General features: G+C 60.2%; 1 protein-coding gene across 1 annotated transcript; it reads right to left on the minus strand.

The window, feature by feature from the left end:
• Nucleotides 1-399: 399 nt before the first annotated feature.
• NOS3 (nitric oxide synthase 3) lies at nucleotides 400-18,827 on the minus strand. Its single transcript, XM_027101506.1, has 26 exons — nucleotides 18,615-18,827; nucleotides 17,231-17,348; nucleotides 16,781-16,929; nucleotides 16,406-16,568; nucleotides 14,748-14,839; nucleotides 14,514-14,655; nucleotides 14,174-14,313; nucleotides 13,906-14,080; nucleotides 13,313-13,414; nucleotides 12,606-12,800; nucleotides 12,407-12,480; nucleotides 12,087-12,231; nucleotides 11,743-11,847; nucleotides 8,848-8,915; nucleotides 8,131-8,247; nucleotides 7,853-8,027; nucleotides 5,963-6,095; nucleotides 5,757-5,835; nucleotides 5,454-5,641; nucleotides 4,735-4,907; nucleotides 3,872-4,082; nucleotides 3,695-3,782; nucleotides 2,557-2,678; nucleotides 1,592-1,740; nucleotides 1,030-1,224; nucleotides 400-942 (listed from the first exon to the last, which is right to left on the minus strand). Exons 1-26 carry the CDS (start codon nucleotides 18,770-18,772, stop codon nucleotides 781-783), a joined length of 3,618 nt encoding a protein of 1,205 aa, XP_026957307.1. The 5' UTR covers nucleotides 18,773-18,827; the 3' UTR covers nucleotides 400-780.
• Between the last annotated feature and the right edge of the window lie 1,652 nt (nucleotides 18,828-20,479).

Consider the following 20,479-nt stretch of genomic DNA (forward strand, 5'->3'; position numbering starts at 1 on the left):
TAGACACATCTGGACTTTAGGTTCCCATGGGACTTGCGGAAGGGCATGGGGACTGGGGGTGGGAAGACTAGAGAGGCCTGACGTTTTCGGAGTTCACGTTGGCGTGACATCTGAGGAAGCGGGTCTGGCCCTTGTCCTGTCCGAAACAAGCAGTAAAGTTTGCTCATGGCTGTGCTGCACAGCTTTGCGACCTTAGTCCTGGAATCCCCACTCCTGTCAGCTGACGACTGCACCTGCTTCTCAGTCCAGATCAGGGAGCAACACAGAAGAACTGCCCGTGATTGGCTGGAGACCACCACTGTTCTCCAGGACTCCCTGTCAAAGAATTACCACCTCCACACTGTCTGCACGGGTTCAAAGACAAAGCTTGTCATTCATTCTGTAACTGTGATTGACAGCGCTGGGTTAGGCATCTTAGTAGCTCTCATAACTTCTGATCTGGTCTCTTATGGTGAATCGTCAGTAATAAATATTTCAATGATTTAGAGATCAGGCTTCAAGATAAGATACTTCCGAGAGAGGTGAGGGGAATCTAAAATTCACCTAAATAACACAAAAGGGCTCTGGAATACCACTGCTGGGAGACGGCCTTCCAGATTTACTCAGACCTAGGGTAGGGAAACAGACCTAGACAAAGAAAGAGATATTCCCGGGGAATCAGGCCAGTCTCTGCAGACTCTGGACAGAGGTGGGACGGCACCTCGGAGGGGAGGGAGAGGTGGCTGGTTCCGGTCTGACGGCCCCTCTCTCCGCGAACTGAAGCGGAAAGCAAGAGGGCTCTCAGGGGCCAGGGGTGTCTGGGCCGGGCGGGTCGAACGCCCAGGGCACTGCGCCCCGCATATGCCGCTCCTGCAAGGAAAAGCTCTGGGTGCGTATGCGGCTTGTCACTTCCTGGGTGCGCAGCGTGAGCCCGAAAATGTCCTCGTGATAGCGTTGCTGATCCTGGAGGGGAAACAGGGCGGGAGATCAAAACCCAAGTCGGAGTTGCCAGCGGGAGTGGGGGCGGCCCCCGGCCCCGCCCCTCCGCACCCGCAGCACGCCGATGACGTCGCCGGCCTCATCCAGCTCCATGTCGCCCTCTGTCGCCAAGATGCGCTGCACCGTCTGCAGGACGCTGGTTGCCATGGTGACATCGCCGCAGACAAACATGTGGCCCCGCTCGAGGCACAGCACGCGGTGCACCTCAGCAGCCAGCTCCGACCGCAGGATGTCCTGCACGTAGGTCTGAGGGGAGGCGGGGTCAGGGGCAGACCCCGGCGGGGCACCAGGCAGGGAAGGGCAGGCCCCGGGGGGAGCGGGCAGGGCGGGTCTTGGGTGCGGGAAAGATACCCAGCGCACCCGGTGGGGCCTTGGTGCGCTGGGGTGGGGTCTCAAGGGACGGAGACAAGTAAGGGGCGGGGCATGGGTGAGGGTGGGTGAGACCCAAAGGGGCCTTGGCACGAGGGTGGAGCCGAGTGGGGGCGGGCGTCTGAGCGCCACTGGGTCGAGCGGAGGGTGCGCACTGCAGGGGGCGGGGCCGGCCTGGGGCGGGGCCGGCCTGGGCCTGGGCCTAGGCGCCCCGGGTTACCCCTGCCCCCTCAGGGTCTCGCACCTTAGGGCTGTTGGGTTCCCGGGAGAAGGCGGTGAGGACGCGGCCGAACACCCCGCGCTGCTGGGCATCCTGCACCTCCTCGCGGTAGAGATGGTCGAGCTGGGAGCACCGGCAGCCGAACACCAAGGTCATGGGGGCAGGCTGCAGCCCTGCAAGCATGACTGCGGCTTGGGAGAGCCCCCCAACCCCCTCCTGGGGACACAGCCCTAGCTGGCCCTCCCACTGGCTACCCTCACCCAGGCTGAGGGGCCCACCCTTTACGGCAGAAACAACCACTCAGCTGTTTGGCCTCTAGGAGGGTTGGGATGCTTTCACAGAGATCCTGCCTGACGCTGATTTACAGAGAAGCCGAAGGTCACAGGAGATGGTGACTTCCCTCTGGTGGCATGGCCAGTAGTGACGCTGTGCTACGCTTGGGGCTTCTGACTCCATGCCCTTTGTACCATCCAACACTGCAGTCTGAGACTGTCTGGCCCCTTCCCTGCTCTAAGTCCATATTCTCCCACACCTTCAGTTCCTGCCCTCTACACCTTCCTCTTAGTCACAAGCTCCCTTCTTTTGATTTACCAGCTCCCCTGGGCACCCCATGCCCAAACTGAACACCCTGTAGCTTCCTTGGGTCTCAGACACACGTAAGTGACCTCTGACACAGTCCAGAGTCCACCTGGGGCATATCTGTCTTCTGAGTCCCAGCCCCATCTTCTCCAGACATCCGGGTTCCCTTTGTTGTTAATCCAATCCAACACTACTTTGTGCTGGGCACCAGGAAGCCAGACCAACAGGGCACTGCCCTTGCCTCTAGGCCTCCGACCCCCTGGTCTAATAAAATTCTTTTCACCTTTGTGGCCCTGTTCCTTGCCCTCTTTCCTACCTGGTTCCTGCCTTCTAGCCCCCTGCTCTTTTGTGCCCCTAAGTTGTGTGACTCCCTCCTGCCTTCCAGTCATTCCCTTGGGCCCCAGCCTCACCTTTGCTCTCGATGTCGTGTAGCCGCTCCTGCCAAAATCCCCGGAAGGGGGCGATGCCAGTGCCCGGGCCCACGAGGATGCAGGGCAAGCTGGGATCAGGCGGCAGCCGGAAGGAGGGAGCCCTAGCCAAGAGACCCTCCATCAGGCCCACTTTGTTTCCCCATATCCCCCATTCTTATCAGCCTCAGCAGGGTTGGGAGAGGAGAACTCAACTTCCGCTGAAAATGAGTTAATGCTTGTGTCTAGCTCACAGTAAACGCAAAGTGTTTAATAAAAGAACTCTGCTGATTGGCAGAAACTTCCTGGACCTGTGGTTTCTGGAGGTTGGGTCAAAGGAAATAAAGCTTAAATTTGAATTGAAGAATGTTTTGGTGTTTCAGTTCAGGAGATATAGAAAGTATGGGGGAGGGAAGGACAGACAGCCTTTTAGTTCATCATGGGTTCGCTGAGTGTCTTTGTTTTAAACCATAGCCTCGACATTGGCATTTGGTTTGTACTCACTAGATTGGCAGTTTATCTGTAATTTAGCCTGCTGGATGGGTTTGGGTCACTAGGCCTAGCTGGTACCATCCTGGGAACACTTCTTTGTCCCACCTGAGACTTCCAGCTCCTGGGTGCTGGATGGGGCAATTCTGAACACAGCAGGAGGGAGGGGTACCCTGAGATCCTTCCCTTTCCTCCAGTGCTCAGTGTTACTGTGGTAACCTAACCAGTTCTCCCCGGACTAAATGCGGATGGGGCCCAGTTCCCAAGCACCCTGCCTGCCAACATCAGACTGACCCCAGAGATGTAGGGAGGGACACCGTACACCGTCTAAAAGCAGCAGGGCCTGCTGGATCGAATCCCAGCCCCGTCTCTGGGAACTGCAGTTTCAAGATAGGACCCTAAGTCCAAATTAGTGAAAGGCCCCAAACTTAGCCAGAGTTGTGAAGTGGGTGCCCCGTCCTGGATATGTTAAGTGGGGCGTCCCTGCTCCCAATCACACCTTCACCAAAGCTTCTACCCTCACCCTGTGCAACTGCCTGCCGATCCCTCCACCTGTCCTCGGCCATCCGTGACGCACTCTGCCACCCCTGCTTGGACAGACACTCTCTTCCTGGTGCCCCGCTGGCCCCCCTCCCCGGCAGTGCTCACTTACCCCCTGATGAAGCAGGGTACGGGGTCTCCAGCCTTGAGTTGGCTCAGCCACGTGGAGCAGACTCCATAGTGCAGGGGACCCAGCCCATCTAGGGGGTTGGGGAGGGAGGGGGCCAGTGAGGGGTCCATCCCGGGGTCACGGTGTGCTCCTGGCCCTGCCCCTGCTTCCCAGCCTCACCTTGAGTCCTGTATGCCAGCACAGCTACTGTGAGGTGGATCTCTCCTGGATGGGTGCTGGGTGCTGAGCTGACCGAGTAGTACCGGGGCTGGAGCAGGGGCAGCTGGGTGAGAAGCAGTGGGGCAGGCAGTGCCACGGATGGAAACTGCTCAAGCACCTCCAGCAGGGTGGGGCAGCGGAACCACTTCCACTCCTCGTAGCGCCGGGGGTCCTGGTGGGGGCAGGGGGGCAGTGAGCTTGGAACCAGCTAGCCCTGTGTGATGACCTCCCTTCTTGACCCCTCTGGAGCTGAGCCTCCTGGGGTTTCTCCCCGCTCAGTAGTTCAGGCCAACAAACATTTCTTGAGCACCTTCTCCATGCTTTTTTTTTTTTTTTTTTTTTTTGCGGTACGCGGGCCTCTCACTGTTGTGGCCCCTCCTGTTGCGGAGCACAGGCTCCGGACGCGCAGGCCCAGCGGCCTTGGCTTACGGGCCCAGCCGCTCCGCGGTATGTGGGATCCTCCCGGACCGGGGCACGAACCAATGTCCCCTGCATCGGCAGGTGGACTCTCAACCACTGCGCCACCAGGGAAGCCCTCCGTGCTTTTTTTTTTTTTTTTCATCCTTTTGGCTGTGCTATGTGGCATGCGGGACCCTAGTTCCCCAACCAGGGATTGAACCCACGCCCCCTGCTGTGGAAGCGCAGAGTCTTAACCACTGGGCCGCCAGGGAAGTCCCCTCCGTGCTTCTTTAAGGCGAGAGAATTCAGAGATGAGTAGGAACTCCAGAGCTGGGTCTTAAAGCCCCAGCACGATAGCCAGGTGGGCTCCCATCCTGGCTCGTCCTGCCTCACCGGCCCCTGCTCCCCACTGGGGTGGCCCCCACCTGGCTGAGGGTCTCGAGCTCTTGCTGTTCACTGGGCTCTTCAGCCAGGGTGCTGAGCAGACGAAGAAGTTGAGGGCTGGGCGGGGAGGTGATGTCCAGGAAAAAGGTGAGAGCCTGGCGCAGCGTACACGGGGGCAGCCGGGGGTCCCGCACCCAGCCGGGAGGAGGGCCACCTGGGGGGGGCACAGGGTGCTCTGAGGAAGGGGCCAAGCCGGAATTGCATTGCCTGGGGAGTACAGGGGGACTAACCACCTCACGGTGTCTTATCAGAGGCCTGGCCCTCGAACAGTGGTGGTGGGCCTGTATGGGCAGCCCCTGTGAGTGTGAGTGTGTGTGTGTGTGTGTGTGTGCGTGTGTGTGTGTTTGAGGGCCCCTGCTGGACTGGGGTGGTCTGGGCTCCTGCCTTTCCCCACCCAGCTTGTTTGAACTCCAGGAACTGGTGCAGCATGAGGTAGACCTGATGCCAGCTACAGAGCGGGCTAGGCTGTCGGGGGTGGGTGGAGTGGGGAAGCCTTTGAAAGGAGCCCAGAGGGAGGGGTGGCCTTCTGCGGGGGGGGGGGGTCAGGGAGTTCTGAGAAGGGAGCCGCCCTCAGTGGACCTTCCAGCAACAAGGCCAGCCCGTCAGGAGGTGGCACAGCGCCTGTGAGTGGAGATGGCCACCTTCCACCAGATCCTGAACCTGAGGGGACCCTGGGGACCAGAGGGATGGAGCCCCTCACCTGGGCTGCCCTTCTCCAGTTGCTCCACTGCCACAGACTCGGTGGGCGGCGGCGGGTCCTCCACGCGGCTCATCAGCGCCTCCACGAGCCCCGGCCGGTTGGGCGGGCAGATGCCTATGTGGTCCCCCGGCTGGTACTGGAGCCCCTCCTGGCTTCCAGTGTCCAGGCGCACCAGGATCGTGGCCCGGCTGGGGGTGGGGAGAGGGGGCAGTTATAGGAGGGCTGGGCAGGAGGGGGGCGGAGCCAGGGTCTGGGGCGCGAGGGACGGGGGCCGGCGTGGTGGGGCCGATTGGTCCTCCTCACGTGGACTTGCTGCTTTGTAGGTTTTCCACCAAGAGGACTGTGGCCTGGAACATCTTCCGCCTGTGCACGTGTATCAGGCCTGCGGGGCGGGGGACAGATGAGACAGAGCCGGAGCCGGGGACCCTGGCCTGGCCCCTGAGTGAGTCGGTCCCGGGCCCAGGGGGAGCTGGGGGTCCAGCAGAGTCAGGGTGAAATCAGGGCCGCACCTGGCAGCAGCTGGAGGCCCTCGGCCTGGGCGCTCAGCCGGTACCTCTGGCGTTTCCAGCTCCGTTTGGGGCTGAAGATGTCCTGGGCCGCGGCCTGGGCATCCTCCCCCACGCAGAACGTCTCACAGGAGGCCTGGGGGGTGAGGAGGTGAGGGCTGAGGCCCTCTGGCCACCAGGGAGGGCCTGGCGGCGAGCAGCTCAGCGGCGCTGATGCGGGAGATGGAGCTGGGCCTGCTGGGGCCCCAGTCACCACCTCCCATTCCTGGGGCTGCTGGAGCAGAGGCGCCCGTCTCAGGCTCGCACCTGTGGGACAGGCAGCCCCGGGGGCAGGAGGGAGAGTGGAACCGAAACGGAGGCTGAGACTGATGGCATCGTGTCCTTCAGCCCAGTTCGTGTCTTGGCCGCTGTGTTAGCTATTCCTTTGCATGTATTTTTGTCACGTCCACTCGTTAGTTAACCTGGTGAATGTTAATCTTGTGTCCCAAGGAGCACAGAGCTTGGCACACGGAAGCTTCAGCGAACGCATCTACACGTTCAGACCTGTGTTCACATTCTCACTCCTAGACTTAACAGCTTGCAGGCCTCCTTTTCCCCGTCTTTACACCTCCTTAGGGTCTGCTGAAGATTAAATGACTTGCTTCTATAAAGCCCTTAGGTGCTCCTGGAGTGGGCACAGAATTCCGGTGGCCTTGGGAGGGGTCTCCGGCTGGTCTGTCTTCCCCCGCACTGCACACCAGGGGCTAGAGGGGGCCCCTGGGGCAGGACCCCTGGGAGGGTGTGTATCCTATTTGTTTCTGCTCAGGTGCAAGCCTGGCGAGCCGCTCGGCCGGCCATCAGCTTGAAATCTAGGGCTCACCCATGACGGGCTGCTCCCACCCGTATCACCAGTGCTGTTAATCTTTCTTTTGTGTGTGTAAAGTCTTATATCTCTTCCTTCCTTCCCTGGCCCCCTCCCTTCCTTCCTACCCCCACTGCTCCCACCCTGCTTAGCTCAGAGCCTTCCTGCTCTGGCTGGATGCTCCTCCCGTTGGCCCTGTGTCTCTAAAGTGGTGTCCCCAGGCCTCATGCCCTCTCCTCCCTTCTCCTGTCCCACTCCCAGCTTCCTGCCGAGTCCCTTGTCTGGATTCTTTAGTCTTGTTTCCCATTCCCTCTTCTTCTCCCCAGCAAACACTGCACCTGTGCTGGCCGGCCCTCCTGCTGGGATGCCCGCCTCCTTCCCATCAGTCCAGACCTGCTGAGCTCAAGCCTGGGGACCTTGGCGGGGCCAGCGCTGCCCTGGAGCAGTGTTAGGACTGCGAGAAGGAGGCCCGTTCAGCTCCAGGCGTGATCCCCAGACCAGGCAGAGCTGCTCTGGAGGAAGCCCAGGCTTGGGAATTCATGGCCCTGGGCTGGCCCCTCCTGTACTCCCCTAGCCTAGGACCCCCTCCAGTCCAGGCGCGGCCCCAAACCTGCCTAGCCTCTGACTTCCTGTAGTTCCTCCGCTTCAGCCCTTGCCTCTGACTAACCCTCTCTTGATCCTTCCCTTCTCCCTCCATCCTGCCCTGCACCCCTCCCTCTGTGCCCATGGGGGAGGGGGCGGGCAGCCCGTGCCTGCCTGAGGCTGCGGCCTGCGCCTGCAGAGGCCCTAGCTGTTCCACCCGTGCTGTCAGGGCCATGTCGTCCCTCACCACTCGGGACTCAGCCAGAAGGGCTGGCGGTGCAGTGGCAAAACGAGGGTGGATTTTGGAGGAACAGGACGGGGCCAGAGAACCCAACGAGTCCGGGCATCGGGGAGGACCCCGCCTCCGTAGGTATGGCAGGTCTCGGGAGCAGATGTCCAGGCTGGAGTGACTCAGAATTCGGGGGGCAGGGTGGCAGGAGCGAGACGTCGGGAAGGGCCCGGGGGCTCACCTGGAAGGCAGCCTGGGCCCAGCCACGGAAGGCCTCCTCCTGGCCGCACAGCTCATCGCCCTGGCCCAGCTGAAGCAGCCGCTCCCCTCCCAGCTCTTCCAGCCGCGTGTCCACCGCACGAGCAAAGGCGCAGAAATGGGGGTACGCCCGGGAGCCCAGCCCAAACACACAGAACCTGGGGTGCAGGGAGCCGTCAGCGGAGGCCACCTCGTCCCCCGCTCCCCAGGGCCCAGGCAGCTCCCCTCCCCCGCGGCTCCCCTAGCCGAGCCTCCCCGGACCTGAGGGTCCCCAGCGCCCCTGCGCTGTCGGTGTTACTGGACTCCTTCCTCTTCCGCCGCCAGGAGGACACCAGCGGGTCTGAGCAGGAGACGCTGTTGAAGCGGATTTTGTAACTCCTGCAAGAGAGGAGGGAGACGGGGTGTCACAGGGGACTGGAGACCAGGCGGGGCCCAGACGCGGCCAGGGGACAGCCTCAGGGTCTCCGGAACGGGCTTGGGATCGGGGCTGCAGCCCCAGGGGGTCTCTGAGCCTCCAGGCCCTGCCTCCCCTTCTGTCTCTGAAGGAGACCTCAGGACTGACGGCCCCTCAGAGCCCCGGGGCCTGGAGTTGGGGGGTCGCAAGGAAGAGGGTGTCCTGAGGCCCCGCTCAGCTGTCCTCCAGCTCGTTGGGAAAATGAGTGTGGAGCCGTGGGAGAACTCTTTAGACCTCCTTTCCTTTCCTTGTTTTTTTTTTTTTGCGGTACGTGGGCCTCTCACTGCTGTGGCCTCTCCCGTTGCGGAGCACAGGCTCCGGACGCGCAGGCCCAGTGGCCATGACTCACGGGCCCAGCCGCTCTGCGGCGTGTGGGATCTTCCCGGACCGGGGCACGAACCCGCGTCCCCTGCATCGGCAGGCGGACTCTCAACCACTGTGCTACCAGGGAAGCCCCCTCCTTTCCTTTTGTGTCTCCAGATGCCTCCCTGTCCCCCCGCCCCCAAAACTCCCATCCTACTCACTTGTGTTGCTCTGGCCGAGGGGAGCTGTTGTAGGGGCCCGACATCTCCATCAGGGCTGCCGCAAAACTCTGGTGAGGGCAAACGTTGGCATCACGATTAGTTTTGTTTTATTTCAAACTATACAAAATTTCATTCTACACTGGACTGGCCCTTGTTATTATTATTTATGACCTTAAATTTTAATTTGTTTTGAACATTTCAAAAGAGAGGTATTGGCTTTTTGAAAACATTACAGAAGTGTGTAAAGTAATAGAAGAGAAACTCTACCCTTCCCTTCCATCCAGTCTCATCCCCCAAGGCATGTGTACCATGGACAGATGTTAACCTTTCTATAGTTTATTTTTTAAAGTAAAAATGGGATCATATTATGTTTACCTGCTTTTTGTCAATAACCTATCATGGATATCCTTCCAGGTCAACACACCAAGATTGACCTCATTCTTTTTTTTTTTTTGGCCGTACTATGCGGCTTGTGGGATCTTAGTTTCCTGGCCAGGGATCAAACCCGGGCCCCCTGCAGTGGAAGCACAGAGTCCTAACCACTGGACTGCCAGGGAAGTCCCAGACCTCATTCTTTCGAATGATTTCACAGCATCCCATCATTTGTAGGTACCATGGAGACTTCCCGCTGCCTGCGGATATCTGGATGGTCTAGGCACAGTGCTGGAACACTCATATACGCCTGTTTCCTCCTTCGCATATTTCAGTAGGGTAGTCCTTAGAAGTGGAACTGCTGAGTCAGAGGGTTTAAAAGCTTGGTGGCGTGGTCAGATGGTCCTGTAGCATCAGGATAGAGGAATGCTCTTTCCTCAGTCCTGTCCACACTGGATGTGACCAGTCCAATCTGATAGGTGGGAAATGGCTCTCAGTCTCCCTGCACTGCCTTGATCCCTAGTGGCACTGATATCTTCTAGAAAGCTGGGCCGTATCATATGCTGCCACGGACATAGCTTAGAACCACACACGACAATCTTCACACAGGAAAAACCAAAACGCGGCAAGGCCATAATATCCTAGGGTTAACCGTAGACGCATTTAGACGGTGAGCCTACAGGTTCACCGTAATTAGCACGGACTACCTTAATTTTATTTCTTGAACATTTTCTTGAAGTGTAATGTACATAAGGAAAAGCACCCACGTTACAAATGCACAGCTTTACAGATTTGCGTAAACTGAACCCACCTGTGTAATCAGCATCCCATCAAGAAACGTCACCAGCGTCCTAGAAGTCACCTTGGTGTCACCCCACCCCAGTCACTCCCCACCCCCTCTCTGGGGTAACCACCCGGTCTCCTGATTAAAAGCCCACGGAATTGTTCTGCCTCTTCCTGAAGCTGATACAAAGTGAGTCCCACGGTCTGATTCTTTCGTGTCTGGCTTCTTTCCCTCTGCGTGATGTTTGAGATTCATCTGTTTTGTTGGGTGTGGTTGTATTATTTTGTTCACCCTCATGGCTGCACGGCATTTCAATAGACCACGATGTATTTATCCGTTCTACGGCTGAGAGTCATTTGAACTGTTTCCAGCGCGGGGATATCATGAACAGCGCTGCTCTAAATATTCTTGTTTGTGTTGTTAGTAAATATATACCATTTTCTGTAGGGCGAATTCCTAGGTTTGCTTCCTTTAGAAACATTTGAGGTAGAATGTACACACATTGAAACGCACGGAACTTAAGGGTGCAGTTCAATCGGTTTGGCTGTACGGTAGTTTCATTAAAAAAAAAAAAAAAAAAAAAGTTAAACATAACATCTACCCACTGACCTAGCAGTCCCACTCCTAGGTATTTATCCAAGAGAAATGAAAACATAAGGCCACAAAAGCCTTGTACAGAAATGTTCATAACAGCTTTAATCACAATAGCCAAGCGCTGGAAACGGCCCAGGTGTCCGTCAGCAGAGAAGGAGAGAAATAAACTGTTCGTGCCATGGGCGTGGCTCAGCCATGGAGAGGAACGAGCCACTGAGTCACTCGGCAGCGAGATGAACCTCCAAAGCGGGGGGGAGTGAAAGAAGCCAGAATACCGTGCTCCCCTCTCTATGATGTTCTAGACCAGGTGACAGGAACCGGGACGGTGGTCGCCTTTGGTGGGGAGATTGAGAGGTGGATTGACTTGGGGAGTTGACAAGGGGGACTTTCTAAGTGATGGAAGTGTTCTCTGGCTTGATGGGGTTGTGGGTCACATGGAGGTAACTATTACTTTTATACTAAAAAAAACCGTAGTGACTCTAGTTTCTTTAAAAAGCAGATCAGAAGCAGGGCTGAATGGGCAGCGAGGCAGGGGAGAAGGCTTCCATGAGCATTCTGCTCTAGGGGACGTGAGGAGGTACTTAGCGCTAAGAAGGCATTTAGAAACAGAAGCAAATAGGGGCTCCAGAAATGAATGTTCCTGGGGACGGCCAGAGACAGAGCAGCAGGAAGGACAGTGATTAACAGTAAAGGATTCAGTGGTGGGACTCCAGTTTATTCCTTTCAAGATTTGTTCAGAAAGTGAAGTTTCCTAATCTCTGTTGGCATCTGAGCAATGCTCTTTTCTTTTGTTAAGAGAAGAAGAAATGGCAAAGCTGAGATCGCGCTTTAAGTGCCGTCTTTCCCATTTGTCAGTGCCTGGCCAGCCAGGAGGTGCCTTCCGTGTATTAAACACTTGCTCTGATAATGGAAATGACTTGGGGACCCAGCTAAGCAGGTGTGTCTGTGTGTGTGTGGGGGGGGGGGGCAGCCGCAAGGGTGGGCCTGGAGTGTGGCTTGTGTAGGCCCTTGGGTCCCAGTGGACTGTCCATGCTCCTACTCTCACGGCATCTCCGCTTTCCATCATGGGGTTGGGGGTCCCGCCCAGCCATTCCAATTCTGAGTCTCCCTTCGTTCCCAGGGGCCCCTTTCCTGGCAGGCCTCACCTCTCCATTCTCTGGGGGATCACCGTTCCCAAAGGTGCTGGTCACCACCAACACCAGCGTCTCGTGCTCCAGGGACACCACGTCATACTCATCCATGCACAGGACCTGTGGGCAAGGAGAAGACCATGTCCTGGGGACCTGTGCTGCGCTGCTCTGGTTCTTTTTATTCTAGTCCTCCCGGCAGGGCAAGGTTCGGGCCCCGACTCGACCCCTGAATCCCTGAGGATCCCGGGGTTCCTCGTGGGCCCTGCCTTGTGACCCTCTCCTGTTCTCCAGGCTGTGTCTGAAGGTGGGGGCAGAACCCCCCTTCTTTTCAGATCCCTGCCCTCTGGGCTCAGTCCTACCCGAGGGTCGAAGGCCTTCCGGAAGAGCCTCCCCAGCTGCTGTGCGTAGCTCTGGGCCCGGCCGGTCTCGGAGGCGTACAGAATCGTCGCCTTCACTCGCTTCGCCATCACGGTGCCCATGAGTGAGGCAGAGATCTTCACCGCACTGTGGGCAAGGGTGGGGTGAAGGGGTCCCGGGCGCACAGAGACGGGGCCTCCCCAGGTGCGTGACCCAGGCAAGGTCTTGGTGGGTGTGGAGGGTGGAGTGCCCAGACCACCGCTGGCGATGGGGGGAGGGCCTGGGTATGTGGGAGGGAGGGCAGCACTCCCAGGGAACCTACTTGGCCACTTCCTTAAAGGTCTTCTTCCTGGTGATGCCGGTGCCCTTGGCTGTGCTCCCCTTCCAGGGGTCTGGCTACAGGGAAGCGATGGGGGGGCGGGAGTGGAGGGAGAGGTAAGAAGAGAGAAGAGAAGGTTGGAGGCCCCTGGGGCTGCTCAGTCAGAGCTGGCATGGTGGGCAAGAGCCAGTGGGGTGGGCACCTGGTAGCGGAAAGCGGGGGACAGGACATAGTTGACCATCTCCTGATGGAAGACTGGGGTGAGGCTGCCCGAGATGGGGGGCACGATCCAGGCCCAGTCAGCAGGGCAGCCCCCCCTGGCCTTCTGCTCGTTCTCCAGGTGCTTCATGAAGGAGGCCGTGGCAGCGTGGTGGTCCACAATGGTCACTTTGGCAAGCTGGGGTGAGGGACGGGCTTAGACTCAGCCCACAGACCCTGCACTTCCGTCACCCCAAACCTAACATCTCCCGTCTTCCCTGAACCAGTGTCGCCCCTAACTGCGGCACGCGTGGTCAGCAGGCAAAAGGAGCTCCAATCTGCGTTCTCGGTATGCCTCCCACACCCAAAGAGCCGAAACTCTCGAGACCACATAGAAGTACTCAGCAGGCACTAGTTTCCTCCAATGGCAATGCCCAGCATGCCCTCGTCCTGGAATTAGAGTTTCCAGAATCCAGTGGGTCCCACAAACTGCAATACGCAGTATGCCCTGGGGACCAGAATTACCGAGCATGCACTAATCAGCTAGGTTCCCATAATTACAGCGCCTGGGACTACAGGCCCGGCGCGCCCCGTGGCGCTCAGACTCGGGAACTCCTTCCAGCTTTCTCTGACCCCCGGCCCAGTCTCTGAGTGCTTCCCTCTCTTCCAGCCCCGATCCCTTGTGCTCCTGGCCAGTCGGGGCCTGTGTACCTGGTAACTGTGCAGCACAGCCAAGTTGATTTCCACGGCTGCCTTGTCTTTCCACAGGGATGAGGTGGTCCGGGTATCCAGGTCCATGCAGACGGCCACGTCCTGAGAGCAGGGGTGCGCGGCAGTGGTTGGCAGGGGGCGGGGGAGGGTGGGTGGAGAACATCTTTGTCTCCGGCTCGTGAGTGGAAGGGGTGAGGGCGGGTGGGTAGCCAGCAGGAGGCCTGAGTGCTTCACTTGGGGCTGATTCAGGTTCCTGCCTGCAAAGGCACCACAGGGCAGAGAGGGACCCTGGGGCCGGCCACATCTCAGCCCCGGGCCTTCATTTCTCATCTCTAAAACGGGTTTTACCATGTTTTGAGTCAAAATATGCTTTGAGAAACGGACGAAAGTTACAGTTACAGCTCCTATCCCCAGAAAAATCACTGCATCTTCGCACGCAGGTACATACCCCCCTTTGCCCTGACCTTGGTGGTTCCAGAGCCCTCCTCTGCAGTTCTAGGTCAGGAGGCCGACCGGACCTGACCTTGTTCAGATTCTCCGTGTTGCCGACATCCTATACGTGCCCCCAAGGCCCCCGCCCCACAGGTCCTCACCTCCAGGATGTTGTAGCGGTGGGGATCACACAGGTCCCGCATGCCAATCTCCGTGCTCATGTACCAGCCGCTGAAGGGGGCTGCAGGGAACTCCAGGCCCCCAATTTCCAGCAGCATGTTGGACACTGCTGGGAGGGCGTACCAGCGCAGGCCCAGGGCCGAGAACCACTCCAGCCTGGGGGCGTGAGGGAGTGGGATCAGCCCTGTGGAGCCTTGCCTACCGGGCCAGCCCCTCTCCTCCACCCGTCCCGGCCCCTCTCGTGCTCACGTGGGGTGCTCCAGGGGGACCTCGAGGACCAGTTCGGGGGGCAGAACAAAGAGCTCTGGAGCCTCATCTGGGGTCTGGAGCAGCAGGGGCAGCACATCAAAGCGGCCGTTTCCTGGGGTCCAGCCGTGCTGGATGCAGAGCTGCGGGCAGAGCGGCCGGAGATGGGAATGAGGGGCCCAACCTTGTGCCCTCCTCAGGGACCTGCTTCTTTGGCATCTCCCATCCTTCGTCTCAGTGAGGTCTCCTCTCCCTGCGGCGCTGACCGCTCTTTGACTGGACCCTTTGGCCTCCTCCCAGAGCCCTCGGGCTGGCCTCCCCGTTTCCACCCGCCCACGCCCACCTCGGTGATCTCCACGTTGGCTGGGTCCCCCCTCACGGAGCCGTCCTGCTGCCTGTAGCCCGCGTAGCGCACCAGTTGGCTGTTCCAGATGCGGAAGTCTCCGCGGCCCGGAGCGCGCTGGGGGAACACCGTGATGGCCGAACTGACGTGGGGACGAGAGCTGGTCAGAGCCCAAGTTCACTGCCTGTGCCTGGGGGAGGGGGTGGGGTCTCGAGCAGGGCGGGGGGCACTCACCGGAGGTTGCCCCGGTTGGTGGCGTACTTGACGTGGTTGCAGATGTAGGTGAACATCTCCTGTGCAGAGCTGCAATCCCGCGCGTCAAACACCTGAGCCATCCGAGGCAGGGAGACAGGAGGGAGACAGGGGTCTTGAGTATCAGCCCCAGGAGAAGGCAAGGATGCGGGGCAGGGACTAGTGACCTTGTCTGCAGCCTTCGAAGGCTGCGGGGGGTCGGTCACAGGCTGTGAACCATGGTTCTTTCTCCTCTCGGGAGCCTCCCTGACCATTTGCACCCACACTGACCCTTCCTGCCCTGCACCCCACACACCCGGCGTAGTCTGGCCTGTTCCTTATCTGCTCGCCGGGGCAAGTGTCTCCCCATCCCTACGGAAGCTGACTCGGCACCTGGTACAGAGGAGGGACCCAGTCACTGTCAAACTGATGATCGGGCCAGGGCACCAAATGATGGGGATGCCGCCTGGGGGTGTGGGTGGCGAGCTCCCCATTTCTCATGGTCCTCAAGCAAAAGCAGGTGGCCCCCGCCAGTCTTCTGACTCTCCTTGAGCACACTGATGATGGGAAGGGGGGTGGCTGCAGTAGGTGGCCTCCGGGGACTCTGCCCATCCTGACATTCCGAAGCAAGGAGGAGTCATCCTGACTGGTGGGGTGGAGGTCCCAGCAAGGGGCTGGGAGGTCCCTTTCCTGCTTCAGGGAGGAGGGGACTCGGGTTGGTGATAGGGGCAGCGGTGACAGTGGCTGGCCTGGGGCGAACAGCGGGGTCAAATACGGAACCTCTGGTGGGTTCAGAGTTGAGCTGGAGCCTTGAACAACTTAAAGCGTTTTGTTAAGTGTCAGGCAGGATTGTTCTGATTTTATTTGCGCCTCCTTTGGGATTTAATCCGCACATGGCTTTCTTCCAAATTCTCTGGTGTCCGGTTACAACTAAGGAGGCCAAGGTCATGGATCCAGTTCCCCTGTGGGTCGGCTTGCTTCTGGTAGAGCCGGGCCACAGGCTGTTCCCGTAGCCCACGGGAGCTGAGTCATATGGTGGGGTGTGTGAAGGAGGGTGTGAGGCCCAGGCTCCGGGGGACTGGGAGGGAGCAGTGTGTTTGGGGTGAGGACGCTGGGCTGGGCAAGCAGGGGCCTTTTTTTTTTTTTTTTTTTTGCGGTACGCGGGCCTCTCACTGTTGTGGCCTCTCTCGCGGCGGAGCACAGGCTCCAGACGCGCAGGCTCAGCGGCCATGGCTCACGGGCCCAGCCGCTCCGCGACATGTGGGATCTTCCCGGACCGGGGCACGAACCCGTGTCCCCTGCATCGGCAGGCGGACTCCCAGCCACTGCGTCACTAGGGAAGCCCGGGGGCCTTTTTTGGAAGACTGCTCTTGTTGCTCTGACCGTACCCCCCCGGGATCACCGCTCAGCTGTCCTCACCTACTCAGTGCGTCCCTCTGTCCATCTGGGTGATTCTCCCCCCCAGACAGCCAAGGCGCTGCTATGGGGCTTAACGACCAGGTGGTAGCTGCTGGGCTGTGGGCTCCCCTGGGGTAGAGGGAATGGGCGGGGTCTCCCCACTGCTCGGGAACCCCCTGGGAAGCCTCAGGAGCGTCGCAACCCATGTTTTCCTCTCCTGTGTCCCCCTGTCCCCACACTGGGTGCTGGCTAGCCAGCCACACCTGCAGCTTCCCCCACTGGATCCGGCCCACGCAGCGGGGGGCGTTGCGCCAGGCCTGCTTGGCCCCGAACACCAGCTCGCTCTCACGAAGCTGGTAGGTGCCTGTGGCCGCCACCTCGGCTTCCACTTCCTGAAGCCGCTCCTTGTGAGCCTGGGAGCCGCTCCTGGGGAGGAGAGGGGAGCAAGAGGAAGCCGTGGGCGGGGGAGGGCCCCCCGGCTTGGTGAGGGTTTGGCGAGGGTGGCGGTGTTGAACTCCGGCCCCACGTGGTACCGGGATGGGGGGAATGCGAGGGGCCCTGGGGGAAGGGCCACCTGCCTCTAGGTCTCAGCAGGACCAGGGCCGAGGGTGGGCTGCGGGTCTCGGGGGAGGGCTTACCTCTTGATGGAGCTGTAGTACTGGTTGATGAAGTCCCTGGCCTGGCTCAGCAGCTGCTCAGGGGGCGGAGGGCCCTGGGAGGGTCGGCTCTGCAGTTTCCGTGGAAACACCAGAGAGCCCAGGCAGCGTCTGGGGGTGCAGGGCCCGTCCTGGATCGGGGTGGGGGGTGGTGGCCGAGAGAGCAGGGAGCATCAGATCAGGACCAGATCGGGGCTGGGGGCAGGGCCTGGAGGCAGAGTCTGGGGCAGAGGGAGGGAGGGTCCCGGGAGGTGTGCGTTGAGCCCCCCCACCCCCCAAGACTGGAAATAGCCAGGAGTTTGGGCTGGGCTAGGGAGGCTGAGAGTGCGCGTTCCTTAGCTCGTCAGGCTCTTCCCGGTCTCCTCTCCCTTTGAGGGGACGGGCCTCAGCCATGTTGACCTTGACTTGGGAGACGGGGACTCCAGGCCTTACCTGCTGTGATTGCGCACACAGAGTGTCGTAGGTGATGCTCCCCGCCTCCCAGTTCTTGACGCGAGGGAACTTGGGCCCCTCTGGAGGCCGGGTTAGCTGGGGGCTGTTGGGAGTCGGGCTGGGGTCATGGGACAGAAGCGTGTGACCCTTTGGACGTGCCCCAGAGACCTCTCCGCCAGCACTGAGTATCCAGTGATTGCCTGCTTGCTTGCCACGTGCTATCTCACCCTTCCTCCCAGCCCTTGCCACAGCCTTGGAAGGTAAGCAATATTGCACCCCGTTTACAGATGAGAGATCTGAGGCTCAGCGAAGTGAAGGATCTCGCCAAGGGCCGCACGGGCAGAGCTGCCGCTTCTCCACCCAGGCCCCCCGCACTCCTCTGGCTGCTCAGCCAGACCCTGGGCTCCCGGGGCTGCGGCGCTGGGATCCTGACGCCCTGGCCCGAGGCCGGGTCCTCATCCCCACCGCCTCCTCTGGACGTGGGGTGTCCAGCCCCATGAGGTTGAGATGAGCCCGGCTTGGAGGGGACGGAGCCCCAGGAAGCCCCGGCAGGGATTCCTCAGCCCAGATTTCCCTCCGGCCTCAGAGGCCTTATCACTTCCTCCCAGGGCTGCCAGCGCAGCCTCGGGGAGGAAGGGAGGGACGCAGGCCTCCCGCGCCTGTGCGGCCAGGCCCCCGGCCCCTTCGCCCTTCCGCGCAGAGCTGCCTGCAGCCCGGCCACCCCGGCTGGCCTGTCACCCCACCTGGCCTCGGGCTGCGTCCTCACTCTCTCCAGGGACCTCTGCCCCAGGGGCGCCCCTGCTGGGGTCTGGGGCTGCAGGGTCCGTTTGGGGGTTGATGGCCAGTGGGAGGAGGGGTCTGGAGCAGGGGAAAAGGGCCTAGCTGCTCTCTTCACAGTTCCTCCCGAGGGCCTCAGTCTCTCCCCCGTCCTCTCAGTCCCTGTACCTACCTCTCCCCAGCTCCTTTCCACTCCTGTTAAATAATCATGGCTGTCTGTTGGTCTTGCCGTGAACTAGAGACTTAACGACAACTCCGTGGGGTCAAGTACTGCTAGCTCCATATTTTGTACAAACGGAGGCTCAGAGAGGTTAGGTAACTTGCTCAAAGTCAAACAGCTCTTGGCAGCAGAGCGGCGTTCAAACCCTGGCCATTCGCACCTGGTGAGCTGGCACCCTCACCCCCGACCTTCACCTGTCGCCTGCCGGCCTGGATCCCGGCCTCTTGTCTGAGCCTCCCTGACCACCTTGTTCTGTCCACGCTGACAGCCGTTTGGGTGGGCGACCTGGCCCTCCTGCCTGGGCTGCAGGCTCCAGCCCTTCCAAGCTGGGCCTTTAGGCCTTGACCTGCCCCCCTGCCGCCTGTTCCCAGCCTCCGCAGCCCTCACCTGTGGTCTGGCGCGGGCGGGGGTGCGGGTGCCGGGGCCCGGCTGGGCTCGGGCGCTGGGGAGGCCGGGCCCTGCTTGCTGCACAGCCCGAGGCCCAGCCCTAGCCCCAGGCCGCAGGGTGGCCCGGGCTCCTGGCCCACGCTCTTCAAGTTGCCCATGTCGGCTTCAGCCGCGTCTGCTCTGTGGCTCCCGGCACAGCCTCAGCCTTTTCCTTAGGAAGGGGAGGGGGCAGTGGGAGGGGGCTCTGCACTGCTGGCCCTCGCCCCGCCCCTGTCCCACACACAATGGGACAGGAACAAGCCCGGCTGGGAGGCTCGAAAGCCTCGGCTCCATGCCCGCAGGCCCGGAGGGTGGAGGGCTGGACGCCTGGGTTCCGCTCTGAGGACAAGGGAAGATAAGTGGGAACCCAGGTGCTGGCAGACCCCTGGGGCTGGAGTGCAGGAGCTGGGGTGCAGGGGGACGGTGGGGTGGGCTAGCCAGAGCGCCAGCAAGACCCTTCTGTGGTATCTGACCAGAGGGCAGGTCTTCCACCTCACCCTTGCTGGCCTTGCCCTGAGGGGTCAGACAGAAGGGGGGCACTGGGGCAGTGGCTGGCGATGAGTCCCTGCTCTTAGTGACCACAGGGACCTCTAGGGTCACCCCGGTGCCCTCCTTCACCACCTTCCCTACATCTAAGGGCTCCTGGACCCCTACCTTTGAGTCTTTGGGGGTTCTTGGGGGTACAGGCTCAGCAAGGATACCGTGACCCTTTGTCCTTGGGTCTGGCATTAGGGTATCCCTTTCCATCCCAGCCCCAATTTCCTGGAACCCCCGCCCCCTGTGACTCAAGTGGGGGACACAAAAGGGCAGGAAGCGGCCACCCAGGGCCTCCACGCCCACCCTGTCATACCGTGACGCATGCTTCCCTGGGGGAGGTCGGTCAGCAGACAGACCCAGCAGTCAGGGCTGGGGCAGAGACTGACCACTGGGGAAATCTTGGGGCCCTAGCAAGAGCGGGGTGGGGGTGGTGGGGGTGAAGGGAAACTAAATTCCCAGAATGCAAGTGGTACACATGTGCACTCTTCAGGCACCTCAAGGAGTAGTGCATGCTGGGGTTTGTAGTTCTAAGCCATCTAGGGGCTGGAGAAAGGCCGTGAGCTGGGGTTTCTGGGTCTACAGGGATCCAAGCCTGGTGGATTTGAGACCACAGAGACTAAGAGAAACTGTGAGAAAGAAACGGAAGTTGAGAGACTGGGATAGGCAGAGACAGGGAGAGGCAGACCGGCAGACAAACAAACATGTAGATTTGTGTTGGCTGGACTACTTTGAAAAGCAGTGGAGGATATGATTGGTGTGGGCCTGGGCGGGGGGCGGGCAGGCGGACCAGCCGGAAGGAACGGGCCGTGCTGGGAGCTCTGGGATCACACCAAGAAGGTGGGGTCTGCCAGTGTGGAGGCAGGAGAGTGAGGGGGCTTTGTAGACACGGACAAGCCTGAGCTCCTGGGCTTCCAGAAAACTTTGCTGCCCCTCCGTCAGCCAAGGGGCAGGTGAAATGTGGAAGCACAGGGCCTGTGCTCATCCCGGCCTTTGCCCGCCATGGCCCTGGAGCCCAAGGCCCCGCCCCGCTCGCCTTCCTTTCTCAGGGAGGCAGGAGATGGGAGCCAGGCGCCTAGCCCTCAGGTACTCTTCCCCACCATGGCTGAGGCGCTGAGGCAGACAGACCCCACTTCTGGCTCCCATTCAGCCACCACCTAACACGCGCGTGACTGAGAATGACTCCTTTTTCCGGATTCCAGTTAATGGAGCTGTGGCTGGCCTCCCCTGGGACAAGGTGGCAACAAGCATCAGGTGCTGAAGCCTTCACGACCTCTCACCTGCAGCACTGA

The sequence above is a fragment of the Aethalodelphis obliquidens genome, unplaced genomic scaffold (genome assembly GCF_003676395.1).
Source record: "Aethalodelphis obliquidens isolate GAN/ISIS:26980383/991018 unplaced genomic scaffold, ASM367639v1 scaffold5, whole genome shotgun sequence".
NCBI classification, from domain to species: Eukaryota; Metazoa; Chordata; class Mammalia; order Artiodactyla; family Delphinidae; genus Aethalodelphis; species Aethalodelphis obliquidens.

Excerpts from the sequence above, each read along its gene's own strand:
- NOS3 (XM_027101506.1), bottom strand. The coding sequence starts at position 18,772 with ATGGGCAACTTGAAGAGCGTGGGCCAGGAGCCCGGGCCACCCTGCGGC. Across the intron at positions 16,930-17,230 it reads TGTGTGCGCAATCACAGCAG|GACGGGCCCTGCACCCCCAG; the intron begins GTAAGGCCTGGA and ends ACCCCGATCCAG. Across the intron at positions 1,741-2,556 it reads ACACGACATCGAGAGCAAAG|GGCTGCAGCCTGCCCCCATG; the intron begins GTGAGGCTGGGG and ends TCATGCTTGCAG.